This window comes from Pipistrellus kuhlii, unplaced genomic scaffold (assembly GCF_014108245.1).
Source record: "Pipistrellus kuhlii isolate mPipKuh1 unplaced genomic scaffold, mPipKuh1.p scaffold_m20_p_37, whole genome shotgun sequence".
NCBI classification, from domain to species: Eukaryota; Metazoa; Chordata; class Mammalia; order Chiroptera; family Vespertilionidae; genus Pipistrellus; species Pipistrellus kuhlii.
The window spans coordinates 5,348,926-5,376,570 of NW_023425537.1; the positions used below are offsets into that span (position 1 = coordinate 5,348,926).

The 27,645-nt window shown below is 41.5% G+C and overlaps 1 protein-coding gene across 2 annotated transcripts; it reads left to right on the forward strand.

The window, feature by feature from the left end:
* On the forward strand, window positions 1-27,413 carry KPNB1 (karyopherin subunit beta 1). Of its 2 annotated transcripts, XM_036407655.1 has the most exons (22): window positions 166-350; window positions 456-514; window positions 2,623-2,805; window positions 6,436-6,636; window positions 7,556-7,708; window positions 10,159-10,218; window positions 10,721-10,810; window positions 11,165-11,275; window positions 11,982-12,083; window positions 13,584-13,808; window positions 14,684-14,875; window positions 15,547-15,677; window positions 17,044-17,191; window positions 17,779-17,850; window positions 18,997-19,141; window positions 20,177-20,259; window positions 21,206-21,313; window positions 21,660-21,803; window positions 21,919-22,024; window positions 22,612-22,726; window positions 23,513-23,674; window positions 24,395-27,413. In XM_036407655.1, coding segments are annotated over exons 1-22 (2,631 nt in total). In that variant the 5' UTR covers window positions 166-310; the 3' UTR covers window positions 24,396-27,413. The 2 variants fall into 2 exon arrangements, 1 of the variants encoding a protein (XP_036263548.1); XR_004982625.2 differs by lacking the exon at window positions 22,612-22,726 and having other exon boundaries at window positions 1-350.
* Window positions 27,414-27,645: the final 232 nt, after the last annotated feature.

The window sequence follows — 27,645 nt, forward strand, 5'->3', positions numbered from 1 at the left end:
TCTCCCTCCGCCGCCCGAGCACCAGCCGCGCTCTGAGCTGCCCCCGGGGTCCCTCCCCCGCCGCCAGAGGAGCAGCTGCCGCCGCCGCCGCCGCCAGCAGCGAATTGGGAGGGAAGAGAGAACGAGAGGAGGAAGGAAGGGAGCCAGAGCGACTAACCCGAGGGAGCCGGTGAATGGGCTGGTGGTGACCCCCGCTCCCCACCCCACCCTCCCTTCCCACCCGACCCCCAACCCCCATCCCCAGTTAGAGCCGCCGCCCCAGAGGCCGGACCCGTCGTCTTAGGAAAGAGTAGCCGCTGCCACCTCCGCCATGGAGCTGATCACCATCCTCGAGAAGACCGTGTCTCCGGGTAGGACGCGGGGGCCGGGGGTCGGGCTGAGGTGATTGGGTGGGGGGGAAGGGAAGCCCTAGCCCCTCTGACCCTGTCCCCTTTCCCACTTTCCTTCCCCCCCAGATCGGCTGGAACTGGAAGCGGCGCAGAAGTTCCTGGAGCGTGCGGCCGTGGAGAACCTGGTGCGTGCCATCCCGCCGGCCCCCATCCCTCTGTCTCCTCATCCCCGGCGTGCGGGCCTTCCCGCCCTCCCGGAGGCCCAGGCCTCGGGAACCCACCCCGCCCCATCCCGTCCCCCTCCCTCCCCCACCCGGTCCAACCTAACCCCGCCATCGGGAAGCCGGTGGGTGTGTCCCGCCCCGGACCCGGCGCCTGGCCAATGGCGCGGCGCGCCGGGGTGACTGCCGGCCAATCGGCGCGCGGCCTGAGGGCGGCGGTGCAGCGGGAGGGAGAAAGAGGGAGGGAAGCGAAGTTAGGTTGCGCCGCGCTGCGTGTTCAGCAAGGGTGGGGGTGGGGGAGCCGGGCCTAGGGGCCATGTGGAAGCTCCGGGCCCAGCTGCCCGCCCTGTGCGGACCCGGGCCGGCGTCTTCCTGCCCCGTAGCCCATGTGATTCAAATGCATCTACTTCTTAGAGCTCTACCCTTTCCTCTCTCTCCCTAGGTGTGTGCCCAGAGACAGGTCTGGCACCCGAATGCCTCTTGACCCTTTCCCGGGCAGTATTTCTCCCTTAACCTGCCTGATGATTCCTTCCCCAGTTTTCTTTTTAATTAATTCGATGAGTAGAGAATCTGTATCCAGACAGCAGGCCTCTAGAGGCTCACCCTAAAGATAGGGCCTGTTTCCAGATGAAATCAGAGGGAAGTTCCTCGTCTTTCATCACTTCATATTTAAGGGGTACAGGAAAAAGGAAGATAAGTCCCCTAGAGTCTGGGCTTCTGCCTAAAAATGTGTGGGGTAGGATGGTTGAAATAGCCTGGTGCCCGTATTGTTTCCTCTTATTGGTGACCCTCTCCTGTTGGGGGAATGGAGAGCAAAGGGAAAGGTGGCTCATGCTTGACATCTTTGAAAGGTGATAGGTAATAAGTCCGCAATCACACTAACCAAATGGATTTATTTGGATTAATTAGACAAATAATATAAGGGGAAAATAGTGAGGAGGCCTGTTTTATACAAGCTGCTCTCTTGAGTGATTCCCCCCCCCTTATATGTGATAGGTTTCATTACTACTTTTTTATTCTTAAATTTCCATAGAAAATATTCCCCTCCCCCCCACTGGTATAGATGGGTAGTATTTCCATTTGGAGTGTATTCCTGTTCCTGCTTTTGCTAATTGGCAAGAAGCCTTTTATGTGATTCCTGGCATTATTTAGTAGTATTAAGTTAATGAAATTTAAAGAGTTGTCTTCTGTGATTGCAGAACTTGGTGGTGGTAAGAAACTATCTGCTTTTGGCTTTCTCTGTTAACTTTTCAGGGAAGAAAAGCTTTTGGACAGAGCTTTTTGCAGGGTAAAGGACTGTGTTAAATTTTTTAAAAAACAAAGGGAGTAGTTTTGGGGCTCTGTGTTAGAAAAGATTGAGTGTGCTTTTTGGGAATCCACTATGTTTAGTGGTCAGTTCAAATCCAAAATGTATAGGAGCCTTTATTACGTAAATGTTGGCTATTAAATAATAAAGTCATTTGCTTTGACAGATTTACCATGACAATTTCTAAGTATCATCCCCCACCCCCAATCTCCAATTGATGAACACTCACAATTAAAATAGAGGGCTTGTTTTCTAAGTCTGTTTTTAGGTTTATAAGTAATATTCATACAAGATTATCTGCTTCTCTGCGATCAAAAGCCACTCGAGGGTGCCATTCCATTTGGACTGAGGTGTTGTTGTTTTTAAGTTAGAAATTTTTTTTACTTTTTACCCTGTCATAACACACCCATTTATTCAGTAACAGGCACTGTTATAGGTGCATTAAAAAAAAATAATAATCTGACTACGAGATTGTCAACCTTGCTTTAATTCTGGGGGATCTGATGTGACAATTTGGGCACGAAGAATGATGTTGATAGGAAAATCTGTAACTTGTTAAACGCTGAGGCTGCATGATTAGATAGATGACTTCCTTAATGTGATATTTTTACAGGAGCCTTGAAGTAGATATTTTGGAGTTTCCTGAGGCATTATGATATGTCCTAAAAAATTTAGGTTTTCCCCAGTGTGTTGATGCTTCATAAGCTATCCTCAGTTGACAGTTCTGAAGAGATATTTTCATTCACCAATGCATCTTTCTTAACAGCCCACGTTCCTTGTGGAACTGTCCAGAGTGCTAGCAAATCCAGGAAACAGTCAAGTTGCCAGAGTTGCAGCAGGTCTACAAATCAAGAATTCTTTGACATCGAAAGATCCAGATATCAAGGCACAATATCAGCAGAGGTGGCTAGCAATTGATGCGAATGCTCGACGGGAAGTCAAGAATTATGTAAGTAACTTTTGTCTCTTGGTCATGTAGCGTAGGGAACAAGAAAAATCTCTAGTCAGTTCTTTTATCATTTGCATGGGGTAGAGCTGATGGTATAATAGGTTTCTGGTACCTAAACTTCACTTGAAGATAAAAATTGTATTTGATTTGTATCATTTCAGCTTGTCCATTCCCATAAATGGATTGGAATTCTTTTAAGATCACTAAGGTAGACTGCAGCAGTTTGGAAACCTTTAGTTAGATGCCAGAATTTGTAGAATCTCTGGAGAATTGGAATAATATACAAATTGATGGTTCCCAAACTTGGAATATCCAAATCACTTAAGGAATTTGTTAATATGTTTTCAAGCTCCCTCCAGAAATTTTGATTTTGGAGTGTGAGACTCGGGGGTATTTTTTTAACCTGTCTTCCCAAGTGGTCCTTCCAGTCAGGCAGCGCCCAGCTCTTGTTGAAATTCTGCTATAGGTAATTCTCGCTGCTTGGTGGTTTAGGAATGCTACTATGTGGAATCACAAGGTGAATTCAATTATCTCTTGGACCATTGAAGCCCAGAGGATTTATGAAGCAAGATTGGCATTAGTGGTGCCAATCTTACATATTTAGCAAATTATGAAAAGCTTCCTTTAGAAATACCGGGCTTTTGATCAAGGCATTTAGGCTGATGGATTTTGTGGGAAATTGAATGTATCTTGTTACTCTGTATCATGGAGTTCTTGTGACTTTTTATTGTATTAGAAATTCATATTTTTAGATGTAACAAAAGATATGGAATATATGAACAGATGTGTTTTGCTTTTTTTTGTTGTTGTTAATTAAGTAATGGAGCTTTTTTTTTTTAACTGTCCTATATTAAGACAGAGAGTAAGTCACGCATCATTGGTCCTTGGTATTTGAGGAGGAACTAGTGGGGGATTCTTGTGTGTGTACTTGTGCAGGTGTGGTTATATACGTCTTATTTGCTATTTCTTGGTTCTAGGTGTCAGCATTAGGTACATTAACAACCCTTTCGGCAATAAGTTCTCTTTTCTAGTTATATACGTCTTTCTCCAGTCTTGCGTCCATATACTCATGACAAAGAATTAGGTTATGAAGGCAACTTATTTTGCATATTCTTTGAAATATGTAGAATTATTTTTATGCACATTGAGTCTGCTTATGTAGTAAAATTTTAATCCACCCTTCAGCAGTTTGATACAAATGAAGTTTATTTCATCAATCACTGCAAATCTTGATTTCTGTGCTGTAGTGCCCAAATTGAGATATGACATAATTAGAACTGTAACTGACTTATTGTTTATTTATTTTTAAAATAAATTTTTATTGATTTCAGAGAGAAAAGGAGAGAGAAACATCAATGAGAGGATCATTGATTGGTGTTGCCCCCTAATGGAGATCGAGCCCACAACCTGGCCATATGCCCTTGATCAGAATTGAACCTGGCACCCTTGAGTCCGTAGGCCAACCCTCTATACACTGAGTCAAACTGGCTAGGGCCTGACATTTTTTTGTCACATCAAAAAAAATCTTGACCCAAAAGTTTCTTTCTTTCTTTTTTTTTTTTTTCCAAAACTGAGAGAGTACAATCTGGAACCATTTCCAAGGTTTAAGAAGAGATTTTTAAAAATATATATTTTATTGATTTTTTACAGAGAGGAAGGGAAAGAGACAGAGAGTTAAAACATCGATGAGAGTGAGTCATCGGTCAACTGCCTCTTGCACACCCCCTACTGGGGATGTGCCCGCAACCAAGGTACATGCCCTTGACTGGAATCGAACCCGGGACCCTTCAGTCCCCAAGCCGACGCTCTATCCATTGAGCCAAACCAGTTTCAGCTTGACCCAAAAGTTTCTCTGAAATTTGAATAAGAACTTGTTGAGCCCTTGTGCATGAAGAAAAAAATAGCAGTTATTGCCCAGACAGTGTGGCTGGCTGGTTGAATGTTGTCCTATGAACCAGGTCAGGGCACATGTCTGAGTTTCTGGGCTTGATCCTCAGTAGGGGGCATGCAGGAGGCAGCTGATCAGTGATTCTCATCATTGATGTTTCTCTCCCTCTCCCTCTCTGAAGTAAAAAAATACACACACACACAGCAGTTATCTTGGCTTTTCCCTTTTATAGCACATTTTGGCCATTAATGCCTCCTCAATGCTGGTGGTTATTTTTTGAAATCTGGGTCTTGGACACAATTGAGAACTGGTTTCTTATTTTTCTTATTTCAGGTTATTACCTATCATAAGGATCACCCCTAGTTTTTTTAAAAACATAACATAAAAATGTGACCCTGCTGTAGAGCCTAAGACCATCGAAAAACACAGATATTTACATTACAATTCATTAACAGTAGCAAAATTACAGTTAGGAAGTAGCAACGAAAATAATTTTAAGGTTTGGGGTCACCACATCATGAGGAACTATATTAAAGGGTCGCGGCATTAGAAAGGTTGAGAACCGCGGCCTTGGACTTTTGACATACAGTTCTATTACAGTGCACTCCAGCTTTAGTAGCCCTAGAGAGCAAAACCTTTATTTAGAATCAGAGCTGCTTGATTATTGGTTAGAGCTGTTGGGAGTATACTGTATAAGGGGGAAAGATTGGGGGGGGGGGGGTCATTATTATTAGCTACAAAGCAGGATACTGAGTGACCTGACCCAGTCAGCAGAGTTGGCCTGAATAATTGGCAGCTCCTCTTTGTCCTGTGCTCATGCCAGGAACAGTTAACTGTTTGCCTTTTGAGTGGACTGGTGATTCTTAGTTCATTGACTAAATAAGCTGAATATGATAATAATTAACCCTGCATCCATTGTCGCTTCAGCCTTTATCTGTACGTGTGTCTTTACCCTTTACATAAGCGCTTGTATGATTAGCATTTCAAACAAGGTATGTTGAATGCTAAGTGGATTTCATTTTAATTGGCGTATTTGACTAGTACTTGGTATCTGTTGACGGTGGAGAGAACAGTTCTTTAATTTTGTGGGAAACAGATCAAATCCTTTCAGATTGGAGTTAAAGGATTGGTTCTTAAGTGTTGGTAACATCAGTAACTTTATGTCTGTATCTAATGATCTTACTATGAAAGTCACCCAGGGTGCTAAATTGTCAATGACTAGAAGACAGAAGGTGTGTTCCACATTTCATGAGTGGGAAAATCTCGTCCTTGAATCAGGTTAAATTAGGAATCAGATCCATTTGAGTGCCCCAGAGTTGGTTAACTTCATCCTAAAATCCCACCCTTCACACAAAACAAAGCTGTGAGCATCCTTCCATTATACCAGCAAGGAACATAGAAGACTCATTTGGTCATCTCTTTCTCCTTTTAATGCTATCTCAGTGCTGCTTTTCTGCTTTGAGTTGAACATTGAAATGAGTTGTCTGGCTTTGGAGAATTCCATTTGGAAGTAGGGGTTGGGCTTTTGTTTGTTTGTTTTCTCCTGGGGTCTAAGGTTGATTGTGCTAGTATTGGTATTGAGACTGGCTTTTTTTCCTTTTTCTGACAACTGACTTGTACTGTATATGCCAATTTCTATTTTTTTGTGTTATTGAAAACTCAGAGATTGATATGAGGGTTTAAATAGTATTAGAAATTAATATCTTTCATCTTGCTTTTTTGGTGTATGTGTGTGCATGCAGGTTTTGCAGACTTTGGGCACAGAAACCTACCGGCCTAGCTCAGCCTCGCAGTGTGTGGCTGGCATTGCTTGTGCGGAGATCCCCGTGAACCAGTGGCCAGAACTCATTCCTCAGCTGGTGGCCAATGTCACAAATCCCAACAGCACAGAGCACATGAAAGAGTCAACATTGGAAGCTATTGGTTACATTTGCCAAGATATTGTAAGTGATGCCTCATCTTATCTAACATACATAGCTACGATTTCATCTAGTTGTTACGTGCACATATTGGAATGATGTTTACTGTATTATAAAGAAAACTAAGCTACTGCAAAGTGTTTTGAAAGTAAAACTGCTTTATCTGTTCATTTAGCTCCTAAATTAACTTACCCTCACATTGTTAATCATGTACTAAAATTAAGAGCCTTGAGGGTCAAAAACTCCATGTGTTTGGAGAGACAGATTCTGGACTTTTAAGGATATTCTTTATCTTGGAGCATCCCTGATCTGACCCTTTCTCAAGATCCTTAGTGTGCCATGGATGCTGTTACATTTTCACTGACTGTTTTATAGAAACAGTTTGCCAGCTCTTGTAATTGGTTTAGTCATTGGAGCCACAACACAGTATATTAAATGCAGCCTTCCTAGGACTATTGGTGCTGCTCACGTTACCACTCTTGGTGTCTGAGGTTTGTATGTGTTGGGGGGGGGGGACTGTTTTGATACACAGACTTGAAGCATAGAAGTCCCTAGCACTTGACATGAGCTTGGACTCCCTAATATGTGCCTAGGTGTTGATCCTTGGCACTCAGATGTTCTGAAGCTATACTTCAGTTGGGAGAGGTGACCTGGGGACAAGGGGAGGGATCACACTGTCATTTCCATTTGCACAAAACGGGGGAAACAGTATTGCCTCATGTCCAGAATCATGCTAAGAAGTCAGATATAAAGTTGATAAGTTTAACGTGTTTCGGATCAATTTGGGACTACCAGGCGCTGGGATATTTTGACCCTATATGGAAATATGTGCTGAAAGATCAGAGAAAGTCATTATCCTCACTCAAGTGGATTTTACACTTAAAAAGACGGCTGATTAGTCATGAGTTCATTATTATATTTACTGCGCTTCTGCTCGTTTCAGGACCCAGAGCAGCTACAAGATAAATCCAATGAGATTCTGACTGCCATAATTCAGGGGATGCGGAAAGAAGAGCCTAGTAATAATGTGAAGCTAGCAGCTACTAATGCACTGCTGAACTCATTGGAGTTCACCAAAGCCAACTTTGACAAAGAGGTGAGTGCCTTTTGGCGTAAGTTCAGAGGGTGAGAAGTGAGAGTTAAATGAAAGTTTTTAAGTTTATGACTTAGAAAGGACTGTTTTGTTTAGAGGCATTCGTTTCTTTCTTTTTTTGAAATCATAGGAGCATTTATTCCAGTACTGCTGGTAGTATGGGAAAGCAGTAGGTCATCCACAAAAATCTGCTCTGCAGCTCCCCCATGAACAGCGGCTTCTATGGGGAAGTAGGGATTGCAGGCATGGGGAAGTAGTAGGCTGGGGGTGGAGCCCACTGTTCGGGCAACATGATTGTTAATCTTTGCATGATAACAGGCAGTTCTTGAATAAGAATGGCTCCAAGGTTGATTCCCAGGTCCTGGGTTGACGGAGGCATTCATTTCTAGTTAACATTTGTGAGATGTGGCCTTGGAATAGGTGTTTGCCATTTTTAATCAGTCTTTGGGAATAATGTGACCTGAAGGATTTCTAAGCTTAGGTTTTTCCTTTTGCAGTACAAAGTGTACTTGGGAATCCTCCTCACCCCCCCTAACTCCCTTGATTGTAGAATTTGGGCTTTTCTTCTCTGACCAGTGTGGCTGAGTTGGTGCACCCTCCTGTGCTCCAGAAGGTGGGGGTTTGATTCCTGGTTGGGCAGTTAGGGGGTGAGCCAGTCGATGTTTCTCTCACATTAGTGTTTCCTTCCCTTCTTTCTGAAATAAATTTTAAAAAAAAATCCTTGGATAAAGATTAAAAAAGAAAAGAAACTGGGGAGGAAGGTGCTTTTAAAAAATATATATTTTTTTTATTGATTTCAGAGTGGAAGGGAGAGAGAGACAGAAACATCAATGATGAGAGAGAATCACTGATTGGCCACCTGCTGCATGCCCCCCACTGGGGGTTGAGCCTGCAACCTGGGCATATGTCCTGATCATTGAGCCGGTGACCTCTTGGTTCCTGGGTCTACGCTCAGCTGCTGAGCCACACCCAGCTGGGCTGAGGAAGGTGCTTTTGAAAATTAAAATATAAACAAAGTTTATTTTGCCTGAAAGTATTTTCTCATTATTTTTAATTGTGTTAAAATAGACAATAACATAAAATTTACCATCTTAACCATTTTTAAATGTACAGTTCGGTAATAAGTGTATTCACATTATTTTGCAACCAATTTCCAGAACTTTTTCATCTTGCAATTGAAACTATATCCATTAAACAACACCTGTTTTCCCCTTCCCTATTCCTGGCAACAATCTTTCTACTTTCTGTTTCTATGATTACTTAACTTTCTGTTTTTGTGATTACTTTAGATAGCTTATATAAGTGGATCATGCAATATTTGATTTGTCTTTTTGTGACTGTTTTATTTCACTTAGTATAATGTCTTGAGTTCATGCATGTAGCATGTATCAGAAGTGTTGACCCATGAACCAAGAGGTCGCTGGTTTGATTCCCAGTTAGGATACATGCCTGGGTTTCTGGCTCTATCCCCAGTAGGGGGTGTGCAGGAGGCAGCCAATTGATGTTCTGCTCTCAGATCACCTCAGTGTTTCTAGCTCTCTTCTCCCTCTCCTTTCCTCTCTAAAAATCAATAAAAACAAAAAAATATATATATAATATTCCATTGTATGTATATACCACATTTTGTTTACCCATTTATCTGTCACTAGACAATTTGGGTTGCTTTTTTCCACCTTCTATCGAGAATAATGCTACTATCAACATGGGTGTGTGTGTCGGGGGGGGGATTACATAGATCTCTTTGAGACCCTGCTTTCAGTTCTTTTATATGTACACCCAGAAGTGGAATTGCTAGGTTATATGGTCTAAAGGTATTTTTGTATATATTTTGGCACTTTAGCTGGGATTTTTGCCATTCCTTGGCCTTATAGTGGACAAAGAAGGGAGGCCAAAGCTAACTGAAATTCTAATTGCTTAGGAAATAGGGATTTTCCTTTTAGATTTCAGAAGATTTAGGACAATAGCAAAGTTCATTCTATATCTTGCTGCATTTACTCTGAAATAAAGCAGTTGTTTTGAATTATCTTAATTTTTAAATACAAAGAAACAGATTTTCCTACTGTAGGTGTGTTTTTTTAATCTTCACCCAAGGAATTTTTTTAGAGTGAAATGGGGGGGTGGAGGGGACATCAGTGTGAGATTGATGATTGCCTCCTGCACACACCGTGATCAAACCTGCAATCCAGGTCAATACCCTTGACCAGGAATCTAACCCAAACCCTTCCATCCACTGAGCCAAACAAGCTAGGGTGGGGCTTCCTTTGAGGGTAGGCCATATAGTAGACACTGGGCAAACGATAGCCTTCACGGTGCTAGTACTGTGTCAACGTAAAGCTGCTTGATTGGTCCGGGATTTGTGGGTTCTGGAGGGAGTAAGGTTTTTCTTGAAATAATAGTCTAACAATTTTCATAGATATGGTTTAAACTCTTCTAATTCCCTTTTACTTCTGCAGTCCGAAAGGCACTTTATTATGCAGGTGGTTTGTGAAGCCACACAGTGTCCAGATACGAGGGTAAGTATGAGGTCATTGAATAATATGGCTTGTCTACTTTCCTAGGAAATGCCAACTCTAGCATTGTAGTTTGAAATGTTGAGAATCAGGTGACTTCAGAAATAAGGTTTGACCAATAAGAATTTCTCTTCAACATTAAAGAAAAGGGAAGAACAGGATTTGGAAAGTTAACATATTAAAAACTGACATCTTGAAAAGGGTTTGGGGAGAAATGGTTTTTGATCCGCTTTGCTGCTTAATTGCAGTAGTTTTTTAATTGTTTTCTAGCGTAGCCATTGAAACAGCTTTGCTATTGCTGTAACCTAATCTTGACTCTTGAAGTAACATTCTAGTCTAAGTGGTATTAGTAAGTTTTGTCCTGCTATGGCTTGCATGGGGGAATGATAACCCAAAAGTACCTAGTTTGACCCTTTAGGTTATTGACCCATTTGAGTGAAGTAGTTACTTTTGTCTAATTGCCTTTTTAAACTGAATGGTAAATCGTTTAATCTCTTTGTAAAAGGTTCGAGTGGCTGCCTTACAGAATCTGGTGAAAATAATGTCCTTGTATTATCAGTACATGGAGACATATATGGGTCCTGCTCTTTTTGCAGTAAGTATTTCTATTTTATGTGTTTGAGCATGTAGCTAATTGCAAATTCCATCATTCTTATTGGGTGTTTTTGTGAATTCTGTAATTTTTTACTTGCAATTATAAATCAAGAAAATTTCTTGAGTTCCAGTGTTATGTGTATGTTCATTAATAGTGTGCCAAGAAAGCTTGTACTGTTTCTTCTGGTAAAAAGAGTATATATTTTAAAAAATATGTTTCCTCTTTCTACCTTTCACTTTAGACAGCTTTTATAAATCTACATTTTTGAAACTTGAATGAATGTGGTTAGAGGAGGGGTCTAACTTGAACCAGCACTTATGTGGGGCCTGGGTTGCCATGTTTTTTTCTCTTAAGATCACAATTGAAGCAATGAAAAGCGATATTGATGAAGTGGCCCTGCAAGGGATAGAATTCTGGTCCAATGTGTGTGATGAGGAAATGGATTTGGCCATTGAGGCTTCAGAGGTGAGCCTGGGAGACGGTTGGTTGGGGGGCTGTTACTCTGCCTGGGCTTTGGGGATATATCTCCTTTGTGGATACGATTGTTCTCCTCTGGGAAAGCTTTATTTTGACTGGACTTCGTGAGTATCTCCATTTGTACAACTTGTTATTTTTCTGCTAGCCAAAGCCACCTTTGAAAGACTGATCAATCATGTTTCATCTCATGTTTTTCCCAATCAGCCTGGCATGATTTATTATACTCCTTTTAGTATTGTGACCACAAGGGGGCAGCAGGCAACCACAGTTCAACCAAGTGACATCTGGTGCTAAAGTACTTCCTTTTGGAAGTCCTAATGCAAATATGGAATGTAGAAATGGATAGTTTACTAACTTCAAATAAGAAATTAGATATGGAAGGGGGGGTAGTTATGTACTTGAAATATTTGTTTCCCATCTTGATTGTCTTTGTGTACTTCAAAAAACACAAAAAAATCTTATTTTGGCATTCTTAAGGTTATAGATAAATATGAGCTTATGAAAAAAGAGTGTAATTCCTACGGCCTAAGAGGATCTCATTGACGTAGACCAAAAAATAAATGCCTTCAAAGATCATAGCGAGTGTCACCATTGGGTCCATGTATTTCTGTGCAGACCCTGGGCAGCTCTCAGTGTGTGCCTTAGTGTCATAGCTTGTGTCTTGCCATCCAGAATTTGCTCTGTTTGTCCTCAGGCAGCAGAACAAGGACGGCCCCCTGAGCACACCAGCAAGTTTTATGCCAAGGGAGCACTACAGTACCTGGTTCCGATCCTCACACAGACACTAACTAAACAGGTGAGTTACCTTCCAGTTCTAGCCAGGTAAGTGAAACCTTGCTATGGGTTGGTTTGCTGTGGAACAGTTTCCAAGAAAGAATTCAGCACTCTTCAACTAGTTGGTACTTTGATATAGATGACTTGGGAACTGCTGAGCTGGATCTATAAATCCTCTAGGCTGAGTTGTTTGCAGTTTTGAGCAGGAATGAACCACATACTGCTCTGATTTCCTGAGTGCTACGTTGTTCAAACTAGCAGAAGAGACCTGAGCTACAAATTTTTATATGAAGTGTACCTTGGTTGTGATCGTTCCCGTTTGAATTTATGCCTTACAGTTTTCCTTGGTGAGGTGTTGGGAAGAATTGTTTCTATTGCCTCATCTCTTCTGGTGCATGTAAAATGTTACCAAAGAGCTGGCAGTACTGGTGCTCTGAGGCAGTTGTGCTGTAACTTCCAGCAGAATGTCTCTGTGCACTAGGATATAATTTGGTTTGGGGGAGTACATGACTCTCGCTCTCAGAAGATAAGTGGAGATGTGTCTGGTGTGAAATGGGCTAGGTGTTCCCTTAAAATTTTATCTCATCTCTCGGCTTTATAGTTGCTGTTTTTTATCTTTTGACCTTAGTATTTTTGCTTTTGTTTGTTTTGGTTGTACTTTTCTGATTTGGGAACAAATCATCATTTAGGTATGTAATTATCTGAAACTGCATAGGCACCTTAAACTACTATGTAAATAACTAGAATCATGTATACATTTTTGTTTCAATCTATAAGTCTGAGATCATTCTTCTTGTTACATGTAGTTATGTTGGTTCATCTCATTGTGTAATAAATACTCCAGGGGCTTTTCCCTCACCTGGATCTTACTTAACAAATCTGTGCTGTGATGAATCTCTGGAAGTGCATTGACCGCCAGGGGGAAAACACTTAATGCAGGAGCTGCCCCCTGGTAGTCGGTGTGCTCCCACAGCCAACCTCCTGGTCTGGCCAACCTCCTACAGACCATCCCCCTGCTGGCCGGCCAACCTCCCATAGCCCCAATTGGCCCTGATTGCCGGCCAGGCCGAGAGACCCATACGTGCACCAATTCATGCACTGAGCTACCTCCAGGGGATAGGCGCTCAATGCAAGAGCTGCTGAGCTGCAGTGACTTGGCAGCTGTGGTTCTCAGGTGATACACCCGGAACCAGAGAAGAGGGAGCCTGATTCTAAGATGTATCACCTGAGAACCGCCCTCTCGAAAACTGGGACCCCCTCAGGAGAGGTTGGAGAGCCGGTTTCTGCCTGATCTCCACATGTCAGGCCGAGGGACCCCACTGGTGCACGAATATATGTGCCACGCCCCTAGTAAATTATAAAGGTTTTGTTTTATTTCCATCCACAAAGCTTAAGTTCTAATGACCCTTGGGAATAGCCAGAGTACCTTGTGAATGAAAGTGATTGTCTTTCCTTTTTTCTTTTTTTTTTTTCTTTTCTTTTTTTAAGCAAAAACTTAACTAGTGCTACATTCTTTCTCCAGGATGAAAATGATGATGATGATGACTGGAATCCCTGCAAAGCAGCCGGAGTGTGCATCATGCTTCTGGCCACCTGCTGTGAAGATGACATTGTCCCTCATGTCCTCCCCTTCATTAAAGAACACATCAAGAACCCTGATTGGCGGTACCGGGATGCAGCAGTGATGGCTTTTGGCTGTATTTTGGAAGGACCAGAGCCCAATCAGCTCAAACCACTAGTTATACAGGTGAAGCTGCGGAAGTTTTGGGGTGGGAAGTGAGATATTTATTGTTTGTTTAAATTATTTGCTTGAAGGTGTGCCTTTATTTTTAAAAAGCTGTAAGGAGTTACCCACAAAAGTTACTTGTGGATAGCTATTTGCTGCCACTGAAGGGTAAAAGATATTTCTTTGTGAATGTTCAAAATACATATTTAATTGTTCTTTATTATAAAAAAGACGTAACTTTTGAAAAATGCATAGACCAAATGAACAAGTCATCTCTAATTCTCTTGTCTAGGGATAACATTCTAACTCTTGGTATTAATTCTTGTAGTCTTTTTCAGTATGAATATAATATGTGCAACAGGATGGAGATCTTACTGTGCAAATAATCTCTTAACTTGTTTTTTCTCTTAATGTATCATAAAAATTTCTTTATAATTTTTAATGATGCAACTATTCGGTCCCTAGGACAAAATGACATTTATGTAATGAAAATTCTTCTGGAAATATTGTACTTAACTTTGCTATTTAAGATGACAGGTGTCCATTATAATTGAGTTTAGTATGTAGAGAACTGAACCTTTCACTGTATAGCCAAATGTCATCAAAGCTGCTTCCTGGGATCTCCCCCTAAGTGATTTAGTAAGGACTGCTTGCTGAAAAGTCTCACCAAAGCCTGAAGAAAACTGTCCTGGAATTTGGTGGAGAGAGGAGGACTTTTCACTTTACTTACTTGCATTTATTATATTGCTGGATATTGGACAAGCATGTCTTTAAAATGACAAAAGCATCTTGATGCTTGAGTTGAAACCTAACCATTAGAATTTCCTCTTCTGAGGTATTAATCAACATGAGTTTTAATCTTTGTTTTGCCTTGCTAATAACTATTGTATTTTCAGGCTATGCCCACGCTAATAGAATTAATGAAAGACCCCAGTGTAGTTGTTCGAGATACAACTGCATGGACTGTGGGCAGAATTTGTGAACTGCTCCCTGAAGCTGCCATCAATGATGTCTACTTGACTCCCCTGCTGCAGTGTCTGATTGAGGGCCTCAGTGCTGAACCTAGAGTGGCTTCAAATGTGTGCTGGGTAAGGGAATTCTTCCTGACTAGCATCTCCTTTCTAATTTCTTCAATTAAATGTGGGGGAGATGTCAACTGCATTAGCCAGTGGGAGCTGTTGACTCATAGTGACTGGTTCAGTTCCTCAACCATTTAAAACAGTCATGCTAGCCCAGTGGGAAAACTATCTGGACTCCATTTTCTTTCTTCAGTTGCTTGGGGAGAAGAAATTAGATTAAAGTGGAGAGTTGCTGGCTACAGAAAGTACAATTGCTGAGAAGGGGGCGAGAGGAAAGGAAGGTAGGCGGTGGAAGTGCTGAATCAATATGGCCGAATGTAGTTCACTAGGGACCTTTGGGGGTGGGGGAGGAAGTTCAAATAAGGAAAAGTGGGGCCTAAAGCCTTCCTGTGATTAGAAGCAGAAGTGCAGGCATTTGTGGTAGGTGAACGTACTCTGCTGCTTAGAGAGTTTTGGGCAGCACAAGCAGAATATAAATAAGTAAACATTTAATTTTAAGGACCCCTATAAAATGTTGTTTTGAGATGACCTTGACCGGAAAAGTTGAGAATTCACTAGCATTGATATATTCTTAGATCAGTTGCAGAGGAACACTGCCCAAGGTGTATCTCAAGGAAAAATGAGGTAGTCCTGGGGCAGGGTTCTTCTTAGGACTAGTATTAACTCTCTTTGGTTTTAAGGCTTTCTCTAGCCTGGCGGAAGCTGCTTATGAAGCTGCAGATGTAGCCGATGATCAGGAAGAACCAGCTACCTATTGCTTGTCTTCTTCTTTTGAACTCATAGTTCAGAAGCTCCTGGAGACCACAGACAGGTAACTTCTTACTCTTGGTGTCTACATTCAGCTCCTGCCTTCTGGGGGAGGAGGGGATGTCTAATCCAGTCATAGAAACATAGTAGGAGGAATTTTAAAAATCCGGTAATTATTTGTTTAAATAAGAGAAGAGAAAGAAGTGTAACTAGGATTGTTCAGCTTCCAGTTAAAGTCAGAAAATAGTCTCATTTCTTAGAGAGTAATCTAGAGTCATTTTTGCAGTGCCTACCGCTAGCAGGACTGTTTGATTATGGTGTAAGAGAAATAGTAGCTCTTGTGATGAATTTTGTTGCCATGTGAGATCATTAATTATCATTTATGATATTAGATGCAAAACTTATTAAATGCAGTTGTTTTGTAAAAGAGCATTGAAATGTAGTTTTAAGGGGTTACAAGTTGGGGACAGCTTTGAATTATTTTGGTTTTGTGTGAACTATACTTACTAAGGCCATGCTCAAAAGAAATCATTAAGGCCGGGCCAGTGTGGTCAGTGGTTGAGCATTAACTGATGAACCAGGAGGTCACAGTTCCATTCCCTGTCATATGGGCTCGTCCCCAATGGGGATATCGATATGCAAGAGGCAGCCAAACAATGATTCTCTCTCATCAGTTATGTTTCTATCTCTCCCTCTTCATTCCTTTCTGAAATTAATAAAAATATTTTTTTAAAAGAAAAATCCATTAATGAAGAGGGCTATGTATAAATTCTTCAGGCTTACCTTGTTTATTTCACACTTCTCTGTTCAAAATTTAAAGGCATCTCAAAGATCAATGAGGAAAATCTAGATGCCTTTTTTTTTTTTTTTTTAAGCTACTCAGGCAACCTCTTTAATTGTCCACATAGGTGGTTCTTCATTTTTATCTTTTTCTTATAATTATAGCCTATTTCCAAAATGCCATTCAATACTTTAACCAAGTCTGGAGACCATAATAAGCATAGTCATTGGCTCAAAGTTTGGAAATTTATTTCCTGGCTGCATTTTGTTGCCAAACTCAAATAGGTATACCACCATATCAGTTTCTGAGTTCTTTAGTAGTTGAAACACACAAAATTATTATTATTATTATTTTTTTTTAGGTATATTTTTACTGATTTTTATAGAGGAAAGGAGAGAGAAACAAACATCTGCGGAAAACATCTGGTTATCTCCCACACACACCCTGATCAGGAATCGAACCCATAACCCGCTTATGTGCTCTGACTGGGAATTGAACTGGTGACCTTTTGGTACACTGGATGGAGGACGCTCAACCATCTGAAACATAGCAGCAAGGGCCTGATTTCTTCTTTTTGATGAAACAATGTTTACCTTGTAACAATTTCTGTTCTTTCTCAATTGGGACTTTTGCTGTTTTTTGCTTGCAGACCTGATGGACACCAGAACAATCTGAGGAGTTCTGCATATGAATCTCTGATGGAAATTGTGAAAAACAGTGCCAAGGATTGTTACCCTGCAGTTCAGAAAACTACTTTAGTCATCATGGAGCGACTTCAACAAGTACTTCAGATGGAGGTGAGACAGGGCATTCCTGGCTGTTGGCAGAAAGGGTGCAGTACTTACTTCTAACACAGCTTTGCTTTCAAGGCTGTTCTTTTCGGTGTTTAAGTATATATTTTCTCAGAAAGATAACGCTTATGCAAAAAAAGTATTGTAATTTAAAGTTTGCATTGCTTGTCACAGTTTACTCATAAATGTGGTGGTGTTTGTTTTTATTGATTGATTTGTGGGAGAGAAAGCAACATCAGATTATTGTTCCACTTATGTATTCATTGGTTCCTTCTTGTAAGTGCCCTGACCTGGAATCAAACCCACAACCTTGGGGTATTGGGAGAACACTCAAACCCAGCAGTCGCCAACCTTTTGGACCTCAGGACCACCAGTGGTCCACCAACCGCCAGTTCGAGACTGCTGCTTTAACCAGCTGAGCTGCTGACCCCAGGGCATACGCGTTACTTTTATTTACTTTCCTACATTAGCATCAGTAAAACTTACTTAATGGTCTTTATTTAATGCAAACCCAGCGAAAATGGAAACAATGAGGGACTTTAGAGCCTCTTTAAAAGGTGTTTATTCAGAACATGATCCTTTTTTCCTTGTAGTCACATATCCAGAGCACATCGGACAGGATCCAGTTCAATGACCTTCAGTCTTTACTCTGTGCAACTCTTCAGGTATGATGGTGCCATCTCACACTCTCCAGGGAAGAGAATCCTATCTCAGGATAACAAGTTTATGTACACCTTGAACTCTGAGATGCAGGTGCTGAGGGTTTTTTCACTAAAGAACAGGAAAACTCTGGAACTTGCCTGATGCTTAGTGGGTGGGCCCTAGATTTTAGTATTAAGTGATGCTGTTCGGTGTCCTTACCTGTGAACTCCCCTCTCTTTCTCCAAACTTAATTTTTTAAAAATATTTTATTGGTTTCAGAGAGAAAGGGAGAGGGAGAGATAAAAACATCAATGATGAAAGGGAAGCACTGATTGGCTGCCTCCTGTATGCCCCACACTGGGATCGAGCCTGCGACCCGGGCATGTGCCCTGACTAGGAATTGAACCGTGACCTCCTGGTTCATAGGCTGATGCTCAACCACTGAACCATGCTAGCTGTGCCAAACTTAGTTTTTTTAAAGCATGACTGTTAAGAGGTGTTTCCTTATTCATCTGACAAATACAGGAATTATGCAGTAGCATTAATTGAAACAAAGGTTAAGGAGGGAAGTTGGCAGAATTTTAAATTAGGAAAAGTCAGGTTGGCTTCATTTTATCAAGACTGTTTCTTGACCATTAGGCTATATGAAGGGTTGTTATTGTTTTGTGAGCAAGTATACTATATGACATATTCTTTAAGGCGGAAGTAATAAGACTGGAATATGGGAACTGCTGATGGGTTTGTCAGACATAAAGAGTTGGTTTTATGCACATGGAAGATCATGTGTGTTCTGAATTGGGAAATAGGGTATTAGAATATATGTTGCAAGTGATTTGCACTGTCAAAAAACATTTGAGCATAAAAGACATATTTGGCCTTTTATATTTAACCTGACCTGCGGATATATTTTACATTGCTTTTTCAGAGAGAAATGGAGGGAGGGGGGGAGAGAGAAACATCCATTTGACTGGCTGTCTCCCACACACACCCCACCTAGTGTGCCGGCTGACGCTCTAACAACTGAACCATGCCAGCCTGGGCAGTGTATTTGGCTTCTTTAAGGAAAAATTTCAAGAGACTTAATTTTTTTTTTTTTTTTTTTTTTTTAAGTATAGTGTTCTGATTGGAGGGTTTGGAATAAACAGCCTGACCTCTTGTTCATTTCACAGAATGTTCTCCGGAAAGTGCAACATCAAGATGCTTTGCAGATCTCTGATGTCGTCATGGCTTCCCTGTTAAGAATGTTCCAAAGCACGGCTGGGTCAGGGGGAGTTCAAGAGGATGCTCTAATGGCAGTTAGCACACTAGTGGAAGGTCAGTGAGTCCAAATCAAGCAGGGGATGTTTTTAGAAGGCAAGAGATACAATGGCCTTGGAGAATTTTTTACTGTGGAAAGCATAGTTGTGTTTTCTCATTTACTGCGGCATGAGTCAGTTCAGAGTTAAATTGAATGTAATTGTAAAATTGTGCATGACTGCCTTGCCTCTTATTCTCCTTGAAGTAAATGGGGAGCCAGTTTGCAAATCAGAGTGCAACCTTTTGGGGGGAAACTTATCATCTACCTAATGTGTGTTGTGTTTCTGTTCTCCCTGAAAGTCTACTTGATTATTGAGGTTTGGCTCCTCTCAAGGATAGAGAACTTTAGCTCCTGGTTTGTCGGGTGGTAATGCTTTAGACTCAGGTTGACACATCTTAGTGTCTGGTCTGGGGTGGAATAAAACAGTGAGTGAGTTCTTGGAATTTCTGGTTGTTACATGACTTAAGCCACATCAGACTTAAGGGTCGTTAAAAATACATTAAAGAGCAGTTTAGAAACCTGGAATGCTTCTTTAGGCGATGCCTGTACGTGAGAACCACTCCCCTGAGGACCAAACCTATTTCTAGCTCAAAGAGCATGTGTCTCACTGGTCTGGTCCATGTGACCACCCTCACAGCACAGTGGTTCATTCTGGCTCCTGGAGTAGCTGATTTGGATATGAGTCCCAGTCTGCTTGTCCTGACTGGCTTAAGTAAGTCCTTAATGGAATTGCCTCGGGACCCCGTTGTAAGCTGGCTTCCAAAGAGGACATGTTAGAATCAGATGAAGAGGTAGACAAGAGGCAATATTGCTAGCTCAGCCAATTCAAATTAACCTTGATATTCCTAGGAGGCCCCACCGCTTGGTGGTTTGAGCCAGAGTGAAATCCTAATCTGTGGCGATGTGGCGTGAAGTTAGACCTTTCCAGCAGTTAGAATGGTTTATCTGAGGCAGCTTTCATGTCTTAATGATAGTGGAGTGAGTATGTTGGGACGGCGGGCCTGGTTGTTTTGCTCACTCTGACATCCTGGACGGTGACTGTCTGTTTGCAGTGTTGGGCGGCGAGTTCCTGAAGTACATGGAGGCCTTCAAACCCTTCCTGGGCATTGGGCTCAAGAACTACGCCGAGTACCAGGTGGGCCGAGCGTTCCAAACATAGTGACCTTTGAACTGCGTGGGTCTCCTTGTATGCAGACTTTTTAATACGTTGGGAATTTTTTTTTTGTTGAGATTTGCAACAGTTTGAAAAAACCTGCAGACATGGATCACGTAGCCTAGAAATATTAGAAAATTAAAAGAAAATTAGTTGTGCCATGAATGCATAAAGTACATGTAGATACTACTTTATTTTATCGTTTACTATCACAAAATTATTTGTCTGTTTTAGATAAACTTTATCAAAAGTTATATACATAAATAGATACATGGCAACAGTCCAGAGAAATGCAAACAAACGTAAAGATGCAATATTTAATCATAATTATTTGAAATTAAAGCAGAACTATTACTGTGATATTTCATAGCCTCCTTCTGTTGCCATTGCAGCATGCTCCAGTGTTGAGAAAAGGTGATATGTGGATTTTGGACTGTACTGGGGTTGGAACTCCAACCCCCCACATCATCCAAGGATCAATTATAATGCCTTTATATTCTCATTTCTACCTAATAGTCGTTCTGGTACAAACTCGGTTTCCTGTAGCACAGGTAGTTCTTCCCTGTGTGTGGACCCAGGTGTTGAGCTATTTTATTTGCTGCTCTTTGTGTCTGATCTAAAAGTAGCCACTGAGAAGCAGGAGAGTAGCTGCACCAAAACAGAGATGTGTGTGTTTTTTCCCCCCAAGCCCCCTGCCTCCACCACCACCATCTCTGGTGAATATTGTCTTTTTCTTAGTGATATTTCTGATAGTCTCAGTTCTCTTCCTGCCATATTCATTAAAATGAACAAATCTCAGAGAGGAGGGATGTTTTTCCTTTGACTCTAGGTTCAAATGTTAAAGGACCAGCAGCTAGGTAAACAGTGCTTAACTCCTCCCTGCAGGCAGTCTTTTCTGTTGGGAAATCATGCTCTTGCTCCTCTGCAGGTCTGCTTGGCAGCGGTGGGCTTAGTGGGAGACCTGTGCCGCGCACTGCAGTCCAGCATCCTGCCTTTCTGCGACGAGGTGATGCAGCTGCTGCTGGAGAACTTGGGGGTGAGTGAGTGAGGTGCCCCCCCGTCCACCAGCCTCTGGGAGGCCTCAGGCCCCACAGCATGGCTGTGGGCTTATGAAGAAGGGAATTACTCATTTTCACAAGACAATTCTAGAGTCAGATTATAAAATTAAAGGAAAGCATGGAACTTGGAGAGGAAAACCAGTACAGTGCCAAGGAAAAGTAAATATAGAATCCCTCTCTCCAGAGGTAACCGTTGTTAAGTTGTATTAATACTTGCTTTTTTTTTTTTTTTTTTTTTTTTTTTTTTTTTAAGAGTTTGTGTCTTGGGTAGAACAGATTGTGACTTTTAATAAATTGCTTTTCCTGGTTATTTTTCCTTGTCAGAATGAAAATGTCCACAGGTCTGTGAAGCCACAGATTCTGTCCGTGTTTGGTGATATTGCCCTTGCTATTGGTGGAGAGTTTAAGAAATACCTAGAGGTTGTATTGAATACTCTTCAACAGGCTTCCCAAGCCCAGGTGGACAAGGTAAGTTTAAAGCTATCTTTCAGTCCAGCCCTGATTAGAGGAGGAGAACTTTGGCAAACATACTATAACTAAAAACTATCAATATGATGGAAAGTCTCTCCTTTGTGTCTTACAGTCAGACTATGACATGGTGGATTATCTGAATGAACTAAGGGAAAGCTGCTTGGAGGCCTATACCGGAATTGTCCAGGGATTAAAGGGAGACCAGGAGAACGTACACCGTTGAGTATTCAACCAAACTTACATGGTCCAGGGTGCACTTAGTCAAACGGGCTGTCTCTCTCATTCTGTAGCTTACTTGTAGACTAGTACCTATGGCTTAAAGCAAGGAGAGAAAGAGGAACAGTGCCCTAATGAAGAGAGGAGCTTTGTGGGGAGGGATAGACTTTTCTTATTTCTGCCCCTTCTTTGCTACATTATCTCATATTCTTGAGCATTGCAGGGAACAGAATGCAGCCAGGCTATTGCGTCTGCACCAACCTGAGTGGCAGTTGTTGGTCCACACATACACCTTCCTTGTGCGACCGAATTGCATGATTGGGGGATTTTTTGTCTTTTACCCCTTCGATACTATGGGCTTTGTTTTTGCTGTATTATATCAGCTTAGTAGAAGAGGAATGTCTGCTTTTTCTGTTGACTTGAGAAATGGCATGTTAATCTGCGAAAGAATAATTTGGTATAATTATATTCAACTAGGTCTCCAGCCTGACACCTGCCTGATGGGATTAGAGTATTTGGCAATTTGGAAATGGGGTATAGTCCTGCCAGATATGGGACAAGTTCCTCAGACCATCTCTTTCTTTTATAGCGGATGTGATGCTCGTACAACCCAGAGTAGAGTTTATTCTGTCTTTCATTGATCACATTGCTGGGGATGAGGATCATACAGACGGAGTAGTAGCTTGTGCTGCTGGACTGATAGGGTATGTTATACCTGGCTTCTCATAGCTGAGTTTAACTTCTGGTGGAAAGTGCAAGGTCATGTAAGAAATAAAATTGGGGGAGGGGGGTAGACTACATGGTAATTATACAGTTTGGTACAAAGGAGATTTCTTTTTTATTGATTAATTTCAGAGAGGAAGGGAGAGAGATGGAAACATCAATGATGAGAATCATTGATCTGCCTCCTGCACGCCCCCTACTGGGGATCGAGCTCACAATCCCGGCAACAAACCCGCAACTCTTCAGTCCCCAGGCTGATGATCTATCCACTGAGCCAAGCCGGCCAGGGCCAGAGATTTCTTTCATAGAACCCATGGTATCATGTTTTGAGTTCTCACAAATAATAATTCATTTAAGACCATATTTCTAATTTCTCCCCACTAAACTTATAAAGTGAATTATGTATAAAAGCAGCATTAGATCTATTTCCATCCCATATTCTGGTGTTGGCCAACAAATTGAGGGTTTCTGAAGCATCATTTAAAGCCAGAACATTGGTTTTGAGAATCTCAAAGACTTGGGTTCTAGTTCTGATTTTAGAGTGAAATATCGGTGGAATGATTGACTTTGGTAAGTCATTCTACCTCTTTAGACCTCATTTTTTCATCTTTTGAGGGCAGGTGTTAAGACTTATTTATAAGATTTCTTTCCATTTAAAACAGTAAATGATAGAAAAAACGCATAGCTAGCTTAGCCCTGGTTTTACAATTTTTGAGCTCAATACGCCCGGTCGGGAGCTCATGTTCAGGTGTGTTTATTTTGCCCAGGGACTTATGTACAGCATTTGGGAAGGATGTCCTGAAATTAGTAGAAGCTAGGCCAATGATCCATGAACTGTTAACTGAAGGACGGAGATCGAAGACTAACAAAGCAAAAACCCTTGCTACATGGGCAACAAAAGAACTGAGGAAACTGAAGAACCAAGCTTGGTAAGAGCTGGTCTTTTCTGCCCTCTTTCTTGTGCTTTCTTGGCGGGGGTGTGGGGGCATTTATTTAGATTGTTATGACAAAGACTTCCTTTCATTTGGTACTATTTTGTTTTGAGCTGTTTGCCATTATAAGTGCGTCCGAGCAGGGCCTTTGTGCCTAAGCTTTGTACTAGTGGAAGGGTCAGACAACCTCAATCTTTTCTTGAGCCAAATATTTGATTCCTCGTGGTGATGAAGAACAGAACTTTTATAACTAGAATTCACTGACGTGCCCACATTTTGGGCCCTAATAAAGTCCTCAAGAATGGCATTTCCCCATAATTCTCTTTTCTACTCTCTATTCCCTTCCCCATGCCCTTTTCTTTCTTGACTGCCATGCTTTTAGACATGCTTAGCTCTACAGAAGATACCCAAAGTCAGCTGTCTGACCCCTGGTTGGCAATGTAGTTTTAATTTATTTTTCTCTCATATACTCAGTTATTTTACTTTACAGATCCCAGTAAAATTGGCTATTTTTGAATTTTATCTTTTTACTTTCCCTCCCACTTTCTGATGTGCCAATAAATGGCACATAGGAAGGGGAGAAAAATAATCAGTCCTTGAAAAATTGACAAATTCCATTCTTGCCTCTGAGCACTTAAAATTGTAGGAATCAGAGGTGTTTGGCTCTACCAGCTGTATATGATCTCAAAGATTGACCTTGTTTCCATCTATTTTTAGATCTTGTTACCATTGGGATGATAACCTGAGACCCCCACTGGAAATCTCCAATCTTTTGAAAAACCCGGAAGTGAGGAGTGTGCACGGATGCTGAGTGTTTGGGAATGAGAGCATGAGTGAGTGAGGCTTGAAAACACACCACATTGAAAATCCTGCCACAGCAGCAGCCGCAGCCACCAACAGCAGTGCTGTTAGTGAGCTAAGCAAGCACTGACTTCGTAGAAAACCATAACGGCGGCCATCTGGGAAGAGAGAAAAACTGATGGATTTACTTACTTACGAAAGAAAGCTGTCTCTTCCCAGCAGAGGCTAGAACTAGCTTTTCTGTCTTTTGGCCGGTGTTGAGTGAGTGGAATGACTAGTTTGCGAGAGGAGGGGGAGGAGGAGGAACTGGGTTCAGCTGTGGTGCTTTGTTGTAAAAGGCAGCCTGGCCTTTGCTACTGATAAGAAAGATGGAGCCTGGGTCTCGAGCCCACCTTTGGTGTACCTTTGCCATACGGTACTGTATGTGTGCCGGCTAAAAGGAGGGTGAGGGATTCTTACAGTCTGAGAATGAGTGTGTGTGAATGAGGCGGTATCCACATTCTCAACTTCAAGTCATTGCAGTTTCTTTTTCCCAGAAAAAAAGGGGTTAGACATTGCATTTCATAAAACTAACAGAAGTTCTGTCTACTGATGCAGCACAAGAGATGTAAAAAAAAGGGGGGGGGAAGCTCTTTAGGTTTCATTTTTTGTTTTGTTTTTTAATTATCTTCTAGGGAAAACACTGACGAATGTTCAGAGCTCCCATTCTGATCTATCTCATCAAGGCTCCTTTCCTAATAATATGGTTCAACTGTGAATGTAGAATTGGGGGGAGGGGGGAGAAAATGAAAACTCTGGAGTTAGATGATATAGAAAAAAATAAAAATGCAATTGTTACAAATAAAGAATGCAGACTTCAAAAACAAAAGAAAGCCACAGCCCCCCAAAAAAACAAAATTTAAATGCTCAGATTGGCAGCAGAAAGAAACATTCTCTTCTGATGTGTATCAAGGCAGTCTGAACGCCCCCAGAAAATTGTGCCAAAGAGTTTAGAAAACACATACAATAAAGTAAACACACACACACACACATACAGCAAACTTCAGGTAACTATTTTGGATTGCAAACAAGGATAAATTTAATGTTCAAACAATCTGATAAAATAACCATTTGGAAACTGCTTGGCCTTCTGTTCTCTTATTTGATTGACTGCAATGCGATATTGGTCTCTTGCTGCACTTCAAAACCAACTATCCAACAACAAAAGAATATACAAGTATATATACACATATACTTAGACTAGAACTCTTGTGATGAAAGTGGCACTTGAAAAAGGTTATATTTTTCCACTGAAGTTGAAGATTAATAAAATGGTGTCAAACATTCCCCTGGTCACACGCTTTAATATTTTTTTAAAGTGTGATGTGCTGTGATAACCATAAATCAGACTTAATTATGTTCCCTTTACACAGGGAACAGGGCACCCTGAATTTGGGTTTTAGAATCTTTCAGCAATAAGGGATGTGGGTGAGCTTTGATCCTCTTCTGGTTTTGCAGTTATTAGAGGAGTTTTTGCTGGCGTTTTGAATATGCTGCTTTCAAAAACACCCAAGGGAGATTTTTTTAATGCTTCCTGGTATTTGGAGGATTGAAAAACAAGACCTTAAAATTCCCATTTTCATTTTCATTCTAGCAAAAAAATAGGGGCTTATGTATTTCTCTGCCATTTCCCCCTCCCTGTCCAAGCCTTCCATTCATGTGTGGGTTTGGCTCGCTTTTGCCCATCCATATGGCAGCATCTCTAATAGCTCTTGTACAGGGTATCAGATATTGTGCCTTTTGGTGCCAGGTTCAAAGTCAAGTGCCGATCTATGAACCAGTGTACAAAAATGAATCCAGGTATTTGAAGAAAAGACGCTCCATTGTGAATAGAGTGCACCAGCTCTTAAGCCCTAAGAAGAGACCTGGCCCTCTAATGCCTTGTGTAAATTTTAGTTCCTTGAGGGAGAGGGTATACTAACCATTCCTGGTAGACAGGGTTTGGTCAAGGCTTAGGGATGCGGCAGGAATATTGGGGAGAAAAAATGATCATTCCTCAGTGCTACCCATTTCTGTCCTGTGTGGGCTGCTTAGCTAGACAGCAGGAGAATAAAGTACACCAAGAACCATAATGAAAACAGAACCTTGCGTGTGTTTTGTCATTTTGTTCCAGGGAAGCAGTTGACAAGTGCTGTTATTAACGCTTTCTCCCAGATGCATTCAGTGATGGAGGAGGAAAACGGGCTGGTTGGGTTGTGGTCTTGGTGCCTCGCAGTTACTCTGCACTGGTTATGCATTTAATCTAGTTACCTTTGGCTAGTGGGTACTCCATAGTCTGGGTTTTGTCCTTAATCAGTTGTACCACCTAAGGCGACTGGATGCAAAATACATTCTATCCACTCTTATCTGAGCCTTCCCCACCCTAGTCTTGGCACATTCCTTCAAGAATGTAGTTACCGTCTGCTTGGGAAGATGTCAGTGCAAATGTGAAGAAAATGGACATCGGACTAGGCTTTGGTTTGCCACAGTGGCAGCTGCCTATATCAATTACAATTACATTTATTAATTTTGCTTTCCATTTTTCCAGTTCCCCTCAGCTCCCCTCTGTTGAAATGTTGGCTGTCAAGAGGCAACTGTGACGCTGCCTCTGGGACTTGTGGAGAAAGGGAGGGGAACTGCTCAGTATAGTGTTTCACTTTCAGAACCAAGTAATCTAGTCACTCATATTTAAGAAGTGTGTTAGTCTGACTTCAAGAGAAATCCAAACTCCATCAGCTTTTGATAGCATCTTGGTTTTCGAAACTTCAATCTGTAATTGGCATTTAAAATGCCCTTGGCATGCCAGTCTGTGATGGCATTGAAGACCTGTTAAAACACTTGAGCCCAACTTTATTAACCAAAACTGATACCACCACCTTTATCTTCTAAATAAAGTCCGCTTTATTTTTATTTTCAACATTTTGCCGCTTCATTTTTGGTTCCAGATGGTGTCACCTTGGAGGTGAAATGAATGGTTTGAAAGAAGCTAGAACATGTGGTGGTGGTGGTGTGTGTGTGTGAGTTTGGGAGAGAAGGACAGACACATCTGTCTAAAATGGACTGTACATAATGTAGTGGGAAATAAAAACATTCCCACAGATGGGGTCGTGCAAAGGTACTACATGGAGGAGGTGTCCTGTTCGGACTGT